The 20,439-nt window shown below is 36.8% G+C and overlaps 1 protein-coding gene and 1 long non-coding RNA gene across 5 annotated transcripts in view; both read left to right on the forward strand.

Moving 5' to 3' along the window:
* The window catches only part of LOC140685694 (uncharacterized), a 33,129-nt gene extending 28,176 nt beyond the window's left edge, over positions 1–4,953 (forward strand). Inside the window, exon 2 of the long non-coding RNA XR_012059018.1 lies at positions 4,773–4,953. This is a non-coding gene — a long non-coding RNA (uncharacterized lncRNA). The remainder of the gene's footprint in view (positions 1–4,772) is intronic.
* A 987-nt stretch (positions 4,954–5,940) lies between these two features.
* The window catches only part of RTN4 (reticulon 4), a 72,484-nt gene continuing 57,985 nt past the window's right edge, over positions 5,941–20,439 (forward strand). For 3 of the 4 annotated variants that reach the window (XM_031675655.2, XM_031675656.2, XM_031675657.2), the window contains exon 1: positions 5,941–6,765. In XM_031675655.2, coding sequence (XP_031531515.2) covers positions 6,204–6,765 — 562 coding nt within the window. In that variant the 5' untranslated portion in view covers positions 5,941–6,203. Of the gene's footprint in view, positions 6,766–8,624; positions 8,669–20,439 lie in introns of those variants that run through there. The other variant, XM_072937726.1, reaches the window with a different exon arrangement.

Genomic DNA, 20,439 nt, shown 5'->3' on the forward strand with positions numbered 1-20,439 from the left:
ATGGTTCATGTTGATGTTTCCCAGAGCTCTTTTCTAAGCCTTTTTCTCCCATGGGCAGTAGACAGTATCCATCAACCTGCTTGGCCATCCCCTCCCCTACCCCACCATTTTTCCTCAGATATTTACCCATGAAACTTAACCAACAGGTTTAGCTACCTGCTCTCCAGACGAGATCCAAGCTCCAGCTCTAGTTTTCCAGCTGCCTCCTGATTATTTCTACTCCAGTGCTCTGCAGGCAACTTAAGTTCAAAGTATCAAAAACTTAGGTCATTATATCCTCCCCAGCATTACTCACCCATTCTGTGCTCCTCTCCTGACTTCTTTAATAACGGCAGTAACAATTCACCTTGTCACCTAAGCTTAAACCTTAGAATCAGCTTTTCTTTCTTCTTTTCCCATCAGCCCCTCCATCTTATTAGTCTGTGAACCAATTCTATGAATTTAACTTCAGTGTTTTTCAAATTTATCTTCTCCTATTTCTTATGCTGTTAGTTTAGCCTCTCATTAACTTTTGCCTGAACTGTAAGCAGTAATGTTTCACTTAAAACAGTCTGTCTGTCTGTCTCTCTCCCTCTCTCTGTCTCTCTCTCTATAATATATATATAATGTATATTCATACACATATGTGTATACATACAGACATATACACATTTACATGAATATGTATACGTACATATGTATATATACCTATATATTCTTATGTAAACTAAACTATATATTCCTTGATGTTAGGAAAAATGTTTTATTTACTATTTATCACCAAAGCCCCGATGCTCAATAGATTTTAGTGGAATATATGAATAACATTTATCCTAAAGGTAGTGACCACCTGGTTTCTATTTCCATTCACAATTAAACAACAAAATTAATAATTCAATCTTTAGGTATAAGGAAGAGTGGGATACATACTGGAATGAGTTTTTTATAGCTCAGATAATTTGGTAAACTCCTCTTTGTAGTTGTTTTTTCTCATGAGGACAGATTTTTTTGTCGAAGATGATTTAGAAATTTCTTTGCTTGGATTTGTGATGCTTAGATTAGTTGATTTTCTGCTGGGTCAAATACAGTTCTTTTGCTAGATCAAAATAAATTTCACCAGAGGAATCATACATATTGAACTAGGAAAGAAATGCAGTATTAATACAGAGGACCTAAGAAGGTTAAAGGAGAAGGATTAGGTTAAATTCTAATTATGACTTTCCCTTGCATGATTCTCTTTGAAACTTGAAATTTTAATTTTAGGTACAACACTAATTGTCAGTGTATAATTAGCATGACCAAAGATGTTGATCTCATATTATTTCTATTCTATCCTTACTACAGAATGAACTAGTATAAGTCAAGATGTTAACTGGAACCGTGAACTGCATTTAGCAAAAAGGTACATTTCATAGTCTAAAATCCCAGCGAAATGGTAGGGACAATGACATAGCAAGCTGTTAATTTTTCTCTTAAGAGTGCCAAAATGCTGTTTCAGGCTTTTTTGAATACAAAGATTAAATGTAATTCATTGGTGCTCTTGAACACAAGTCATTTTCAATAGGCAAAAAAGCTGTGATACACAACTTTTGAAACAAATTTGTCAGGAATCTACCTCTCTCTTTTCTCCCATGGTTGCTAAACTGACTCGACTCTCGAGTTTACATCCTGCAGGATGTAGGCAGGAGGACACCCATCCCATGCTTTTAACTCTTTCAGGGGGCATACATGATGAAAGGACAATTAACCTGTTCTATGTATGTACACCAGATTAGATGTCATTTCAGCATTCTGCAGTAAGGTATAAAATGAGCTATTTCCCTAAGTAGTGAGTCTCCCTCTACTGAAAATGTTCAAGGACATGTGTGTCTGATTTGTTCAGTGCTGTATTTCAGAGTCTTGAAAAGTGCTTGGTGCAGAGTAAATACGCAATAAATATTTCACGTATGAATGAATAAAACACAAAATGGATGTTGTTTCAATAAGCTTTTACTGCGTAATGAACCACCCCAAAATGTAGTAGTTTAGAACAGTGATTCATTATTTTTCATGGTTCTGTAGGTTGGCTGAACAATCTAAGATGGTCTCACATTTCTGGGACATCAGCTCTAGGGTTGGGACAGCTAGGTCTTTCTTGCCATGTCTCTCATCTTGGGCCTCAGCATTCCAAGAGAGTGAGAGTGGAAGCAGTAATGCTTCTGCCTGTTAGGCTTGGAACTCATTTCCAGCGCCTCCTATCAGTCAAAAAAGTCACAAGGCCAGATCTAAAGAGATGGGGAAATTGATCTGACCTATTGATGGGTGTTGTTGCAGAATTTGTGGCCATTTTTAAATCTGCCACAGATGACTAAGTTTAAAAAAACCTTCTGTATGGAATTCTTGTAATAGGAGGGAGATTGGTCAAGCTGATCTCCCAAAGTCCTTCCAACTCTGAGATTCTGATTCCACAGGCTCTATGGATCTCTTATTGTGTTCTAAGACAGAACAGTTACTAACCCATTGTAACTGGAAACTTTAATCTACATCTGGCAAAGTAATTTCAAAGATAATTCACTGAATAATTATTTTCTAACTATTACTATGATCTAGAATTATATTCTTCCTTAACTCATTTCAAATGCCCACCAGAATGTTCTTGTTAGTGACAGTGAATATTTACAACTCTAGTTTTAATTCTGGTAAAGCAGCAACGTTCTCCTTTCCTTATGCTCTCTTGATCATTCTATAAACACTAGATTAACTCTTTACTCTTACTCATTCATCAAATACTTATTTTTTTTTTGCAGCAACATGGATAGACCTAGATATTATCACACTAAGTGAAATAAGTCAGATGGAGAAAGACAAATATCATATGATATTACTTACGTGTGGAATCTAAAAAAGGGATACAAAGGAACTTATTTACGAAACAAATAGACTCCTAGACATAGAAAACAAAGTTATGGTTACCAAAGGGAAAAGCAGGGGGTTGGTGGGGAGGGATAATTTGGGAATTTGGGATTAACAGATACATACAACTAATACAAAGTAGATAAACAACAGGAGCCTACTGTATAGCACAGAGAACTAGATTCAATATCTTGTAATAACCTACAATGGAAAATAATCTGACAAAGAATATATACATATATATGTATAACTGTATCAGTTTGCTGTACACCTGAAACATTGTAAATCAACTATACTTCAATAAAAAAAACCCCAATACTTAATTTTTTAGGAGTCACTGAGATCAGTAATTTAAAATTCTTTTAAAATTTTTTTTAGGCAGGAGGTAATTAAGTTTGTTTATTTATTTATTTATTTTTAAATGGAGGTACTGGGGATTGAACCCAGGACCTCGTGCTTGCTGGGCAGGCACTGTACCACTGAACTATACCCTTCCCCCAGTAATATAAAATTCCTATTTTTCTTCTGTGTCAGAGAAAAGTGCTTACATTATTGCCTTAATATTTAATGCTATTTACTATTAAAGTTGTAAATCTACTACTTTTCTGTAATCATCCTTTTATGACACTTTTAATAAAGATATTCCCTTGTGACTATTTTAGTAATAGTAAGTACACAGATACAGAATGCAGAAATATCATATAAGCAACTTACAAATAATATATGAAAACCCTGTGAAACTTTCCATTAAGGAGTTTCAGTACAATCACAGTAGGAAAACAGTATGGGGAAGACTGAACTGCTGATGGCTAAACTGTGATTTAATAGGAAAAGTTCAGACTGTAAAATTTTGCTAGTATATTTTTGTATGTGTATGGACTTAGTTGAAAATCATGTATGTTTTTGGTAATTTTGAAAAATACTGGACAAATACTTGAAACATGACTATTTTAGTTACTGAAGAATCTATTTAAAAAAAATTTTTTTTAGTTTGACATTCTACGCTAATACTACACTAATACTTCTCTCTTCCTACTCTTCCCAACCCTTCTAAATAAAAACAAAGAAACAAACTCACAAAAATTTTCTAAAAATAAAGCTACTTCATCTCTGGGATTGATAAGCCAGGTCTTGGATGTATTGTTGATGATTAACGTGATCAAGTAGCATTGTCAGGAAATCTTGCTCTACCTTTACTTTTTTTTTTTAAGTTAATAAATTTTCTTTCTTTGTTTTACATTTACAGAAAATTGAACAGAAAAGAGAATTCTCATACACTCCCATGCCCACCCCTCAACCAGTTCCCCTAAAACAAACATCTTGCATTGGTGTGGTATATTTGTTACAACTGATGAACCAATATTGATAAATTATTTACTAAAGTCCAGAGTTTACATTAGGGTTCACTCTTTGTGGTGTACAGTTTTGAGTTTTGCCAAATGTATAATGTCATATATCTATCACCACAGTGTCATACAGAATAATTTCACTGCCCTAAAAATCTCCTGTAGTCCACGTGTGTCCCTTCTCCTGCCCCTCAACCCCTGCTTTCCATTTTTAATACCCAAATTGAGCCCAGGGCAATATTAATTAGTTGGAGCTGAGAATTTGCTTAAATAACCTGTGATTCCCCATGGTGATCAACATTTCTTAATCATTTAGGCTAGCACTGTCCAATAGAAATCAAGTGTAAGCCATATATGTTTAAAATTTTCTAGATGCTGCACTAAAAGGTAAAAAGAAACAAGTGAAGTTAATTAATATATTACACTTTTCTCAATATATCCAAAATATTATCAATTTCAATATGTAACCAATATAAAAACTGAGATATTTAAATTTTTTGTACTGATTTTCAAAATCTAGTGTGCATTTTAAACTTATAGCATATCTCATTTCAGACTACTCACGTTTCAAGTGCTCAGTAGCCAGGAGTAGCCAACAACTAAAGCATGGAACAGTGCAGCGTGGAACTGTGAGCAACTTGAAAGCAAGCTATCCTTCTCTCTCCAGGGCCTCCAGATTAGGCAGGAAGGGAACATTTTTGGACGGTATATCAAAAAGATAAAAGGGTTCTCTAAATCTCTGGATGCTGATACTTAAATGTTCTGCAACTACTTTCTTTAAACTCTCCAGTTCTGGAAAAAGTGGAATGGGGATCATGCTCATACTGGCATAGCAAAGAAATGAGTATGCATTTGGCGTCCTGACTCCCAGAAAGCCTGAATCATCCAAAATGTTGACTCATGAGCCTAAGGTGACTGAAATATAAAGTGAATCAAATCTGCCTTCCAAGGCATCGTTTGTTTCCACTTTTCTCTCTTCCCTCCCTGTTTGGGTGACTCATCCTCTTACCAAGAGTCCAGCAGCGGGCAGATCCTAAAACCCCCTTGAAGGAGATGAGCAGTCTTTCGGTCTGCCTCAGTCTCTAGATTTGCCTACCTCATCCAGATCTGCATTTTAGACTGGGAATGATCCTAAAACTGTCAACAAAATTTTTTTTTTTCTTTTAGGGTGGTGATGGTAGTAGTGAAGAGGTGGTTTAGGAATCTGTGAAAAAAAGACAATCTTTTATTTCAAAATCTTCTAAAATTTAATGTATCCTTCAATCCTAAAGGCCTACTCCTCAGTGCCGTTATTTAGTATCTTTCTCCACTCTGGGTTTTTTCCTTCCCTGGGAGGAAAGTTTCCACCCGCTGTCCCCAAGATAACGCCCTTCCGGTGGCCGCCAGGAGCCTCTCTGACTCCGCAAGGCAAGCAGGATGCCGATTCGCTTTCCCGGTACTGTTAACTACACAGACTGACCTCCAGCTGTGGGCAAGGCCAAGACCCCAGTCCCACCTGCAACCACTCAAGGCGCAGGGTGGGGCTCCCAGTTCCAAGCCCCGCCCATCGAACCCACCCCAGCCGCTAAGAGAGAGGAAGTGCAGTAAGACCCACCCACTTTAGTCGTTTTCCCTTTCCGTTGGGCAGACTGGCTGCCCATCATCTAAATCCCTTAGCCGATTGGTTCGCCCCCTCCCGCGCCAGTCCGTGCTTCTCCCGGGCGGGGAGGGCGAGTCACGCCAAACTGGGCGGGGAGTCGGCTGGCCTCTCTTCTTCGCTCGTCTGGGCGGTGGCGGCGGCAACTGGGGACGGGGCGGGTGGCGCATCACGGGCGCGGAGGCAGGAGGAGCAGTCTCATTGTTCCGAGAGCCGTCGCCACTGCAGGTCCCTCAGCTCATTGGGGCCTGCCCCTCTCAATCCTCCCCAGCCCCCACAACCGCCAGCGGCTCTGAGGAGAAGTCTTCCGTGGAGGCAGCAGCTGCAGCAGCATCTCCGACCCGCCCGCCATGGAAGACATGAACCAGTCGCCTCTGGTCTCCTCGTCCTCGGACAGCCCGCCCCGGCCTCAGCCTGCGTTCAAATACCAGTTCGTGAGGGAGCCCGAGGACGAAGAGGAAGAGGAGGAGGAGGAAGACGAGGACGAGGACGAAGACCTGGAGGAGCTGGAGGTGCTGGAGAGGAAGCCCGCCGCCGGGCTTTCGGCGGCCCCGGTGCCCCCTACCGCCGCCCCCGCCGGCGCTCCCCTGCTGGACTTTGGCAATGACTTCGTGCCCCCGGTCCCCCGGGGGCCCCTGCCGGCCGCGCCCCTCGCCGCCCCTGAACGGCAGCCGTCTTGGGACCCGAGCACCGCGTCGTCGGCGGTGCCCGCGCCCTCCCCACCCTCCGCTGCCGCAGCCGCGCCCTCCAAGCTCCCCGAGGACGATGAGCCTCCGGCCCGGCCTCCCCCGCCTCCCCCGGCGGGCGTGAGCCCTCAGGCTGAGCCCGCGTGGACCCCGCCCGCTCCGGGCCCCGCCGCGCCCCCCTCTACGCCAGCCGCGCCCAAGCGCAGGGGCTCCTCAGGCTCAGTGGGTGAGTGCCGCACCCTCCTTCTCGCGCCGCCCCTCGCGCCCCTCCCTCTTTTGTGTGCAGCCCCCAAAGGCTCGGGCCCTGCGTCCCTCTCCGCCCGGAGGGGGCTTTGTCTCTGGACCTCGGGGCAGAGGCGCCCCCCCTGGTGGGAGCCGCGGGGAGCTGGGTGGGGCGGCAGAGGAAGCCTGGGCTTGCTCTTCATTGTCTGTCTGGGTATTGGGGAACACGTGCACCCCGAGGCTCCCAGGTCCTTCCCTCTTGTCCCCGTTCCATTGCGTCCCAGAAGTTAGGCACCCACCCCTTGCAGGAGCTGGGTGTGTATGGAGGAGCTAGGAGTGTGGATTCATCGGGCTGGCTTGGTTCCGGGGTAAGGATGGAAAGGCTTTGGCTCCCTAATCTTTTGTCTGCCCGCTGGATTGCCCCTAGGGAAAAGATGCAGTTTTGCTGCTGTTCTGCCTGCATTCATCCTTGCCCCCCCTTCCTCACCCCTTCCTCGGCTTGGGTGGCTGCATGGGCTTCATCTCCCTCCCTCCTCTCCCCTTCGCTTTGCGCTGGTGGGGAGCCGGCCCAGTGGAAAACGTCCACATTGACCCAACTGCAGTGAAGGGAGAGCGCCTCCACTGGTGTGGCGCGTGGAGAATTGGGAAGCCGAGTTCTGGCGAAGTCGTGCCACCGCCCAGCTTACCAGGGTTGTGATGTGGCGATTCCTCACCAGCTTAATCGAGCCAGGGAAGTTAAGAGCTGGGCATTGTATTCCATGGCGACGCAGTTCTGCCAGGGGCTCTGTTAGGGTGGACAGGTTTAGCCTCTTAATGCATCGTAATTGAGTCGTAGAGGGGAAAAAAAAGAAAAGGCAAAATGGTTGACATTTTTAAAGAAGGGGAAACCTGTGGATTCCCTGCCGGGAAATAGGCCAGTTGAACTTGTGGCAGATTTACCATGAGACTTAATGAAGTGTTTTGAGACAGGCGTTTTCATATATTGGTTAGAAATACTGTTTCTTAGCATTAATATATTTTAGTTCCGCAGAGACAGATCTGCAGTCTGTAAGTAGTTTTCACATCTTTTGATTCACATGAGTATCAGCTGTACCTGATTGTATATTATTGGGAACATTGTTTTCAGCTGTACCTGATTGTATGTTATTAGGAACATTGTTTTACTACCCTTTTCATCTTGGGAAATTGTTTATTTTGGAAGAGAAAAAAAATCAAGTTTGTTAGTGATTGAAGATTCCTCTTACTTGGCAAATTATTAATAAGTAGTTTGTTACTTTTGGAACAGAAAGTGTCCCACCAGCAGTACGACCTTTATATATAAAAGAGCAAGAATCAGATAATGTAACAGCCTGCTAAGAAATTGTCGTGGCCTTGTAGGATTTTAGAAATGGTTATTTTTCTAGGAAAAGAAAATCTGAGATCACAGAAGAAAACATATTTTCTTCAATCCACTACTGCTCCACAATGGGGAAAATAAGCCAATAATGATGTTTCTGAATAACGTTTTGATAATGACGTACCCCAAAGCATTACTTAAAATAATTCCTATTCTAAAGATGTAAGAATATGAGGAGTAACTTAATTTTTCCTTTTCTGAGTAAAAAAATACATTTTAGAGAAACTAAGGTGAGGTAGAAAAATACCAAGTAATAAGAAATGGAAAATTTAATGATTAACAAGAGCATACTCATTTGGCATCTTGTATTCCTGCATGGGAACAAAAAAAGGGATTCTGTTCTTGGAACAGTGAAGATTCAGAAGGTGACAGGATTCTCTTGGAATTCTGACTTTTGTTGGAGTACTAAGTTTGGAAGACAAGAGAGACAGTATTGCCATTCAGGCACTCTATTTTGCATAGTCCCTAATTCTGTGTTGATGATGCCTATTTGGAAACTTCAGTTCCTTTCGTAAGTGCAGGAACATCGTGATTATGGTCTGGACAGATAAGCCATTTCAGTGAGTCGAGGTTTCTTAACAGAGTTTGTTCGTTCATTCAACTGATTATTGATTACCTACAAAGAGATAGGCACTCTTCTAGGCTATAAGGATATAGCAATAAGCAGGACACAGGTGCTCCCCATGGGGGCAGTACTGATAATAAGCACATAAATAAGGAACTCAGTAGCGTTAAGTATTATGAGCAAAATAAGCAGGATGATGGTGTGGGAAATGATTGAGCTGTGGGAACTGGGAACCTTTTAAGATAGAGTGACACTGAGAAAGGCCTTTCTGAGGGGTGATGAGTTTTGAGCTGCAGAGAAAAAAAATTTACAAGAAGATCCTAGGAGGCAAAAGCCCTGAGGTAGGAAGGAGCTTGAGAATCTAGGAAGAAGACTAGGGAGAAAAACTAGGGGGAGAGTGGTGTAAGGTGAGGGTGGAGAGGTGGGCCACGCTTGGATCATTTGAGGTCTCTAACAGGCCATGGTAAAAAATCTGGCTTTTTAAAATATTATTTATTTTAGAAATATACTCCTTAAATAATAATATTGGGATTTCAGAGCAAAAATTAAATTTAGAGAAACTGAGAGGGCTGATGTGAGTAAAGGCAAGATGAGAAATGTGGGGAGCGTGATTGGAAACAGGCCAGTCTGACTGGAGGAGGGTTTATGTTACTGAGTATGGTAGATCTCTGACACTTGTGTATTAAACATCATTATTTACCCCATTTTTTGAGTAAACTCTAATTTCTATCACTTGGTAAGTTATAATTTTGCTGTTTGCTATTGTACTTGGAGCATCCCCATTGCAATGCAGTAACTGAAGTGAGGCTGAAGCCTCTTGCCTGCTGATCATTTTTCATGGAGAAACATTGGCTTCAGGGTGAAAAGGTGGTTGGTTGACCTAGACTTTGAGGCTGTGCAAGGGCAACTGGATAAAAATTGAGTTGAGAGAAATGCAAACATTCATTAACGATGACATTGAGCTGGTCTCTGGACATGTTCTAAATCAGTGTTAATTAAGATTGAAAATGTGTGGTAGATCAGGATTCTGAAGGGTATTGAATGCCAAATTAAGGAGTTAGGGTTTTTATCATCCTGCTTTCATCCATGCTCTACCATTCACAGTTGCCCTTGGTTTTGGGAATTTATTTTACGAAACAAAAAATGTTTTTGTTGTTGTTTCCAGAATACAAAGTTATTTCATTATTTTTCACCCTTCTCCTGAATTACTGCTTTAGGCATTGGGAAGCCACTGAAAATTACTGAACTGAGGTATGGCATCATGAAAGCAGTGTTAGAAAAGTGAATTGGTGAAAATATTGAAGATAGGTTTGAAAGAAAAAACAGGGGAACTACTCAGAAAGCTTTTGCGGTAGTTCTGAGAGAGGTGAGTAGAGCCTGAACTAGTTCATCACTAGTTCATTCAGTGAAAATGGAAGCATGATTTCTTCGGCTGTGAATGTCTATAGTTAGATTAAGAAGAGGTTTTATGAAAGAAAAATTGATAGGACTTAGAGGCCATGGATGTAAATACAAAGAAAAGAATGTTGGTTCTTATTAAATCGATTTCAGAGACTGTCTAAAGTTGTTGTTGCAGTGGAAATTTGTATAGAATGTTGCTCATAAGTATAGCTTTCTGCTTAAGGATTAAAAATTATTCATCTTTTATAAAGTCATTTATTATATGATTATATCGGCATAGGAGCACATATTAGAAATGTTAAAAGATTTTGAGCAATGTATAGTTTGAATCTTGTGTCAGTTCTTAACATAAAAGTTCAAGTAAATAGTGATGTGACACTCCCAGGAAGTAGATGCCTCTAGAGATGACATGTGCTAATCCATTCCCCTTCCTCCTTCCATTTTTTTCTAGAAAATGAGAACAAGGAATAATAGAACTGATGAATTTAGATTCTGAATAATTTCTGTGGTTAACCATTTCTATTTTTCTGACTAGGAATAAAAGTTGGGAAAAGTGGCGTGCCCCTTATGAATAAAGTAAATTACATATCAGATTGGTTTCTAGGAGACTCATTGTTAAATTTATTGGTTCTTTTTAGTAACGCACAAGCTTCCTCAAATCCTTTTAAAATGAAGTGGTGAATATATATTGAGACCGTGATTAATACCTAGTTTTGTGGAGTAGTATTTAGAAATCATGATGTTCTAGCACTGTATTTATGTAAACTTGGAAATTTGCTATATTATAAAAAACATTTCTAAAATATGTATTCTCTGTTGTCCAAAAATTGGCTCTATTTTATGTATATTTATTTCATAAGATGCCTAAAAGCAGTTTATTTGAAACACTGCTGATGCAAGGCCCCAATTTAAATGGCACACTTCACAGGTATTTTTGCTAGGCCAGGATAAAAGTACCAACCAGAAAGATGATGTTTCTTGATTTTTTTCCCTTGGATCTCTAAGTAGAAGTAAATGTTGCAGATACACTGTTCTTAACAGTACACAGTTTGAAACTTTTTGTTTCTGTTTATAAATATGGGCCCTAGAAAGTCCCTCTAGGGGTGACAGCACTAGGGATGGGAACTGTAAGGGGCAGAACCATAATTCCTCAGCAGTATTTAAGTGGGTGAGTGTGACCTTTGTAGCTAGCTAATGTGGTACATAGGCATGCAAAATGGCAGAACCCAGCTCTGTTGATGCTAATGTCACCTCAGACTGATGGCCTCATCATTCTTTTCAACTCTAAAGGAGGAATTGGTAATTTCACATTTAAAGTGATATTTTTTTCTTAGAACGGTGATGATTAATTTTTATGTTGCTTTATTCAGATGTTCCCATACACTATATTCTTACGTCATCATATATATCATACTATATATATGGCAGTATTATGTTTACTTATTTCTGTTCCCCAGACTATGTACTTCTTGAGGAAAGGGGCTGAATTACCTTTTTTGCTTGAGGAAAAGGACTGTATAACATCATATCTTCATTGCTGAGCATAATGTGTTAGATGTGGCATAGGCACTCAGATTTTTGTTGAATGAATAGATATTATAGATAAATCCTGATTCATATTCTTATAGTTCCAGAGTTTCTCTCAATAAAAATCTCAAGTCTTAGGAATTAAAGCATTTATTTATTCACATACACCAGGTATACGGGTGTACCATATTTTATTTAATCAATCTCTTACTGATGGTTAAGTAGTTTTTCAGCTTTCTCTGTTATAAATAATGTTGCTATGACCATCCTTACATGTACTTGTTTGGAAATACATGCTGTTGTATGTTTTGTGGTATACAGTTACATAAATGGAATTACTGATTTGAAGGATATGTGCGTTAAAATGTTGATAAGGGCAAACTGTATTACAAAGATTTGTTCCAGTCTATTTTCCCATCAATAGTGTGTTAAAGTACCTTTTTCCTTATGCCTTTACAGTGCTGTATATTGGTAAACTGGTGAATGGTTTAGCAAATTGGTTTTTTAAATTTACATTTTAGAGAATTTTTTTCTAGGCTTTAGGTGCCAGTAAATTTTTTCTGATCACGACTTTTGCTTCGTCTTTTGGGTTTTTGTTCTTATAGAGGTAGGAGCACTTGCTCTATTACAGAGAAATTAGCCGTTTGTCATAGGCTTTGAAAACTTTTTTCCTGATTTGTTATTTGTATTTTGACTTTCAGTATTTTTTTGTGTGCAGGGATTTTTATTTAGTCAGATTTATCATTTTATTTTGTGACTTTGAATCATAAAAGTCATAGAGTTCTGTATAATTCTTCAAAAGGCCTCTAAGATTGTAAAAATTTTTCTTGTGTTTTCTCCTAGAATTTTATGATTTTTATGATTTCATTTTAATATTTATTCTTCTGCAGTTTTGTTCTAGAGATTAAAATAGTGAAATAATTTAATTTTTCAACATATTTTCCCATTTGTCCCAATACCATTCATTGAATCATCTATCTTTTCCTTATTGTTTTGAAATACCACTTTTGCCTTACACTTGTAGTATGGGTGAGTATTTTTTGTTCCATTTATTTGTCTGCTCGTACATAAGTAGCAAGCTGTTTTAATTGTTACAACTTTTAAATAAAATACTAGCTGATCGGGCTTTTCCAAAATTATTTTTCCTGGCTACCCAAGTATGTATTTTCTGTCTGATCTTTAAAGTTTGTTTATCTAATCCCGTCTCTCCTTCTGTTGGAATTACAGTGAGGTTATATTACATTTATAGATCAATTTAGAGGAGGATTGATATATTTTTAGCATTGATATATATATATATATATATATATATATATATACACACATACATATTTACAGCACATGGTTTTAAACAACATATATTTTTAAAAAAATTTAGCTTATAATTATGTCAAGTATAGATTTAAAAAAATAAGTATTAAATATTATAGCCTGCTTAGTATGAAACACTTTAAATAATGGATTAAATAGATATTTGACCCCCTCTTTTCAATTGGTTATAGGTAGAAAAGTGAAGAAAGATAAGTCTTCTTGCTTTTTGATTTTTTAAAAAAATTTTCGTTTGAGAAAGGAAGAAACGTCTGTACTCCTGTAGTAGGAGCGATAGCTGCTAAATACTGGATTACCATTTTAGCAGTCTCTGAATCCTTCATTTAGTGGCCTTCTAGTTTCAAAAAACCCCCATTATTTCTTTAATGGCTTGTTCTTGTTGATAGAATTCTTACCATAGATGAAGAAGGCTTATAAAGTTTTGTTCAAACAGATTTGTCAATTGTCTGGTAGTAATGGTGGTCCCTAGGCAATTCAGTGTTAGTTAAGAAATAATTAGCATACTCTCTCTTTTTTTTAACCAGGTTTAGGGCTGAATATGGGAACAAAAAATGAGTAGAGATTGTATTTATGAGAGGTACATGTAGCAGATTAAGGAAAGAATGCAAGTCCCTAGCCGTGAAGTATTTTATGCAGAGGAGTCTTATGGTTGTACTCCAGGAACAGTCATGTATTTACCTACCTGTCAACTGCTTTTGTGAAGAGAAGAAAAGGTTTTTCTCTTCCTAACTTTACATACTGACTTATAAACAACTGATTGAAAGGTGCTATTGTTACTTATCTCAGTGTTCTGACAGCCCTAGGTGAAGCTGGTTTAAATCCTAGATTTAAACATTTTAAACCTACTGCAGTCTTTGGTCTCAGAAAAGAAGGGAATTTACTTGTTTATAACTCTTTTCATCTTTGTTCTAAAGGGGGTTATTAAATATGCTTAAAGCTATCATATAAATCCCTTTCATAAATATCCTTTAGAACTTCTCAGTCTGTTAATCAACATCATTATTAAATTATAGAAAGTTATATTATTTTGCCAAGTTCTGATATTTTAATTTTGTATAGAAATTAATTTTTATGCAAACAACTCAATAAAAACTTCATTAGATGCTCTTGTTTATATATGGTGAATTATGAAAATCACGATTTAGAATATTAAATATTTTATTACATTATATTTTATAGGCCATATATACCATACAACACAAATCTGTTATAAAGATTAGGACTATAAGACATCACTTTTGAAAAAGGACTGAAAAACTACCACCTTCCAACATACGTTCTCATTTACCCACTCATATTCCACCAAGTTTTCTGTTGTCTCTCTTACTAAAATTTTGTTAATGAAACATGTTTCAGGAGCTGTAGGTAAGCATTGGTAGAATGAAACATGTATGCTTTAGTGATCTGCTAAGAGTTGTGGGTAAAATTGTAGTTAAATTTCCTTCAATATAATAGAATTTTAGTATGTGCATGTTGCCTTATCTCTTTTTTTTGAGGAATTTAAAAGTAAATTTTTACTTTCTGCTATGAAAAATTTCAAACATTAAGGAAGACAGAATACTGAGTAAAACCTCCTTTAGCCCCAGCAATCATCAACCCATGGCCAATTCTGCCAATCCCACACCCTCATAGATATTTCATTATGTATCTTGCAAACTGTTAAGTACTCCTTTGTAAAATAAAACAATACTTATAATCAAATATTTCCCCAACCTATTTAGCAATATTTAAGTTGTTAATACTTAATCATCATCATCAAATATCCAGCCAGTGTTTACATTTCCTACTATGAGGTGAATGTCATAAGTGGTCTTATTTTTTTAACAATTAAGAAAAAGTCACATTCCAGATATTACAATGGGTTGATTTGTTTTACAAGTCTCTATCTGTGGGTTCTTCCTTTCTTGCTTGTAGCCTCTATTTCTCTGAAATTTATTTGTTGAGGAATGCTTATATGCTGTAAAAATTTTTTTTATTGAATATAGTTGATTTATAGTGTGTTAGTTTCAGATGTGCAGCAAAGTGATTCAGTGATTCATACATACATATGTATGTATGCTCATATGCTTTTTTCATTTTAAGGTCTTAAGATATAATTTACACATAATAAAATGCATGGATCTTCAGTTTTAACAGTTTAATGGTTTTAGAGTGCATCCACTCATTTAACCCACACTGCTGTCAAGATATAGAACATTTCCATCATCTCAGAAAGATCCCTTTGGCCCTTAGCAGTCGATTCTCTCCTCCCCCAAACCCCCAGTCCAGGGAACCACACTGTTCTGATTTCTTTCACCATGATTAGTTTTGCCTATTATAGAGCATTGTATGAATGGAGTCACACAGTATGTACTCTTTTATGTCTGGTTACTTGCATTTAATGTTTTTGAGATTTATCAGTGATGTTGCTGGTATCAGTAATTCCTTTTTACTACTGAGTAGTGTTTATAAAAATATACTACAATTTAATTATTCATTCACTTGTTGATAGACATTTGGATTATATAGTTTCTGGCTACTATAACCAAAAATGCTGTGAACATCCTTGTACAGACCTTTTTGTGGACATATATTTTCATTTCTTTTGGGTAAGGAGAGTGGAATTGAGTAAGAATAAACTGAGAGTAGAATTGCTGGGTCATAGGATCAGTATGTATTTATAAGAAATTGCCATACTGTTCTTCAGTGTTTCCACTTCCAGAAGCAACATGAGAGTTCTAGTGGCTTCACATTCTCAGCAACATTTTATGTTATCAGTCTTTTAAATTTGAGGCACTTTAGTGTGTATGTAGTTCTTTCTCATTGTGGTTTTAATTTAGATCTCCCTAATGACTAATGAATTAGAGGATTTTTATGTGTCTATTGCCTATTTGTATATCTTCTTTTGTGAAATTTTCCCATTCTTAACATTGGGTTGTGTGTCTTCCTTACTGATTTGCAGGAGTTCTTTCTGTATTCTGGATTAGTCTTTTGCCAGATGTGTGGATTGTGAATGTATTCTAATCTAGCTTGCCTATTTTTATTGGTGGTTTCTTTTGATGAGTATAACTTTTTAGTTTTGCAGAAGTCTTAATTTATCAGGATTTTCTTTTATGATTAATGCTTTCTGTGTGCTGTCCAAGACATCTTTGCCTACTCCAGGGTTGTGAAAATAGTCTGCTTTCTTCTAGAAGCTTCAATTTTAGCTTTTATTTTTGAATCTATGATCTATCTTGAATTAATTTTGCCTATGGAAGAGTTATGGGTCTAGATTTATGTATATTTCCATATAGATACCCAGTTTTCCCAGCAGAATTTTTTTGAAATAATTTTTTCAAAATTATCTATCTTGTCTATCTTTATTGCATTGCTTTGGTGCCTTTGTCAAAAATCAATTGACCACATAAGTGTGCCTATTTATGTACATGTATTTTGTTCTATTGATCTATCTGTCTATCCTTATGCCAATACCAGACTGTTTTGATTACTGTAGCTTTATGGTAAGTGTTCAAATCAGTGTGACTACTCCCAAGTTTTATCTTCTTTTTAAAAATTGTTTCATCCTTTGTAGGTCCTTTGTATTTCTATATGTTTTGGAATTGGCTTGTTCATTTCTACAAAATACCTCCTGGGAGTTGATTGGGATTGCATTGAGATTAGAGATTACTGTGTGGAGAAATGACATTTTAGGGTTTGAGATTTTACCATATAACAAGCTAACCAGTTAGCCTGAATAGTTTAATGGATACTAGCAGTACATACAGATTCCTGGGCCAGAGTCAAAAGAACTTGATTACCCACAGCAATGGTAACAGCTGGAATATCACATATTCTTGTGCAGGTTCCCTGAGCCCCGTTTCCCACCAGGCAACGTGGAATAGGCCAAGTGACACTTGTACTTGCTGTGGGTTGTATTATAGGAGAGGAACCTTGAACTTAAAGAAACTAAATCTTACATTTTTCTGACTGTTGCTTAAGAGGGGGACGCTATCTTCATTTCCAAGGCTGTTCACTGTATACATCTTCAAAAAGATAATCAGAAACAAAGGCAGTCAGTGCCCAGTATCTCTACTCACAGGATATGCAAAAACAGTAGAAACTCATAGGGAACTCTTTCCTGACACTGAACAATATTGTCTTCCAATCCATGTACATGATATATCTCACTGTTTCTCTCTATTCTTTAGATCTTTGATTTCTCTCAACAGCATTTTATATAGTTCAGTGTAGAGGTTTTGTACCTCTGTTGTTAAATTTACTCTTAAGTATTTTTTTGTTACTACTGTAAATGATATTTAAATTTAAAAAATTTTCCATTTGTTTGTTGCTAGTATATGGAAATACAGTGATTTTTGTATAATCATATCTATCCTGCATCCTTCCTAAATTCACTTACTAGCTCTAGTAGGATTTAGTAGATGTTTTTTGTTTGTTTTTTTACCATTGGGATTTTCTAACCACACAGTCCTGTTGTCTGCAAGGTAAGATTGTTTTAGTTTTTCCTTCTCATCTTCATGTCATAAATGTGGTGAGAAGGCAAGTGGATTTCTTGCTTTATTCTACATCTTGAGGAAAATTTGTTTAGTCTTTCACTTTTAAGTGTGATGTTAGCTGCATATGTTTCCTAGATGTTCTTACCTTTAGGTTGAGAAAATTTTCTTCTATTCCATTTGCTGAAAATTTTTATGAAATGGTGTTGAATTTTATCATTTTGGCCTCTATTGAGATAGATGGTCATATGACTTCTTTTTCAGGCTGTTAATATGGTAAATTTCATTGTTAAGTCTGTAAAACATTTTGGGAAGTGTTTGCCCCATTATATACTGAAAGAGTTGTGTAAGCGTCCTTTGATCTTTATAGAATTTACTAGTGAAGCCATCTGGCCTTGGAGGTTTCTTTGTGGAGAAGGTTTTAAATTACAGGTTTACTTTCTTTAAGTGATATAGGACTATTCAGATATTCTATTTCTGCTTGTGTCAATTTTGGAAATGTATACCTTTCAAGCAACTTGTCTATTTCATGTTTATGAGTAGACAAATAGGAATTGGTCCACTCACCTAAGTTGTCTAATATGTTGACATAAACTTATTCATAATATTCTCTTAAGCTTTTAGGATTTATAATGGTAGTCTCTTTTTCATTTCCAATACTTGTTTTTCTCTCTTTTTCTTGATCATTTTAGGGATTATCAATTCTGTTGACCTTTTAATGAACCAGGTTTTGGTTTCATTGATTTTTCTCTATAGTTTGATTTTTTTCCTGTATCTTTTGTTTCTGCTGTTATTTATTGTCTATTATTTGGGTTTAACTTGTTCTTTTTCTAGTTTCCTTAGATAGAAGCTCTAAATTTTGAATTTAATCCTTTTTTCTAAAAGCATTTAGAGCTGTAAATTTCTCTCAGAGCATTGATTTAGCTGTATCCTGCAAATTGCCATTATCATTTGATTTAAAATATTCTTTAATTTCCCCTGTGATATATTCTTTGATCCATGAGTTATTTAGAATTGTATATTTAATTTCCAAACTTTTGGAGATTTTCCAGGATTTTTCTGTTTTACTGATTTCAATTAATTCATGTGGTCAAAGAATATACACTATATGATTTTAATCCTTTTAAATTTATTGAGATTTGTTTTATAGGCTAGGGCATGGTTTATCTTCGTGAATGTTCCATGTTACTTGAGAAGAATGTGTATTCTGTTTTTGTTTGTAATGCTCTATAAAAGATAGTTCATTGGAGTGTTGTCTAAATTGTCTAAATCCTTACTTACTAGTGTGTATGTGTGTGTGTCTAGTGTATCAATTAACTGAGAGTTTTGTTAAAATTTTTAAATAAAATTTATAGATTTGTCCTTGTCTCCCTTTGGTTTTTGCTTCATGTATTTCCTTTATGCCTTTTCCATATACCTTTAGTGTTGTTGTATCTATTTAGTATTATATCCATTTACTTCTTTATCATTATCAAATTCCTCTCTTTATTTCTAGTAATCTCAAGATAATACTCCTTGTCTTTGACTCTACTTTGCTTGACATTAATATAGCCATTCTAGATTTTGTAGGATAAGTGCTTGAATGATACACCCTTTTACATTCTTTTACTTTTAACTTACCTGTATTTTTATATTTAAAGTGTGTATCCTGTAAGTGACACATAGTAGAGTTTTTATCCAGTCTAAAAACCTCTGCCTTTTAATTGGGGACCTTTACTACATTCAGTGTAATTATTAATGAGTCATTTTAGTCTTTGTTTTCTCTTTGTCCCATCTGCTTATTTTTTGTGCTTCTATATATTCCTCCATCCTTTATGCTTTTGTCATACATTTTGCTTTTATGTATATTACTGTATATTGTAATTAAGCTTCAAAAATCAATTCTTGAAAGAAATTAAGAAATGAGAATACTTTGTCTACTCATGTATTTACTATTTCTTTAAAGAAATTAGGGAATGAGAATATTTTGTATCTACTCATATATTTACCATTTCTACGTTTATTCATTCCTTCATGAAAGAGTCAGGTTTCTATCTGATATCCTTTCCCTTCATTATGAAGAACTTCATTTAACATTTCTTGTTGTACAAGTCTCTTGGTGATAATTACAGTTTTTGTTTTTATCTTTTGTTTATCTGATAATATCATTTGTCTTTATTTTTGAAGGATATTTTTGATTAATACAGTCAACTTATTTGTGGTAGTTATGTTCTATAAAGTCACGGAAAACACTGAATTAGCAGATACTGAATCGTCTCTAGGGGAAATAACAGAGTTAGGTTCCTGTGAACCTCTACTCATAGCATTTTTGTTACTGATCAGTATATAACTTTGTTTTAGGTGTGTTTCTATTTAAAGAAATAAATTAATATAGATTGTTGACTCTTTAACATTGAACTCAAGGCTAAGCGCAACAATGCTATAACTCGTGTCTGAATGAACCGTATCTAACACACACTCACGTGTTTCCTCTGTTAGGTACTTTACAGCCTTCTTGTGGTGAAGAACATTAGACGGCACTTAAGCACTGTGCTTAGGGGTCATACCAGAATCACCAACAAAAAGCATAAAAATCCAAACAGCAAGGCACTAAATGTACTGCTAAAAGAAAACTTGTTTACAGTCTGAGAGCCGAAATAAGAAGGTGTAGGGTTGCCTTAATTGACTTCATCTGAGAATGTATGTTGGGGACTGGAGTGCTTGGCTGCTCTGGATGTGTCCACTGCTGTAAGTACTGATTTTGGGGTAATCAATTTAGTGAGTAGGCCAATTGGCAAATTAAGAAATCTGAATTATGAGGGTTGACTGGATGCAATTCTAGGTTTTCAGTTTTTTTTTTTTTATCATTTTAAAGTATTCTTTGGATTGCATTGTTTCCAGTGATAGGTCAGGTCATTCTTTTTGTTGTTCACCTGACGTTTTCGTCTGTTTTTAAGAATTTCTGTCTTAGGTTTTCAACAACTTGATCTCTACAAAGTACATCTTTGTGGG

The sequence above is a fragment of the Vicugna pacos genome, chromosome 15 (genome assembly GCF_048564905.1).
Source record: "Vicugna pacos chromosome 15, VicPac4, whole genome shotgun sequence".
Classification (NCBI taxonomy): domain Eukaryota; kingdom Metazoa; phylum Chordata; class Mammalia; order Artiodactyla; family Camelidae; genus Vicugna; species Vicugna pacos.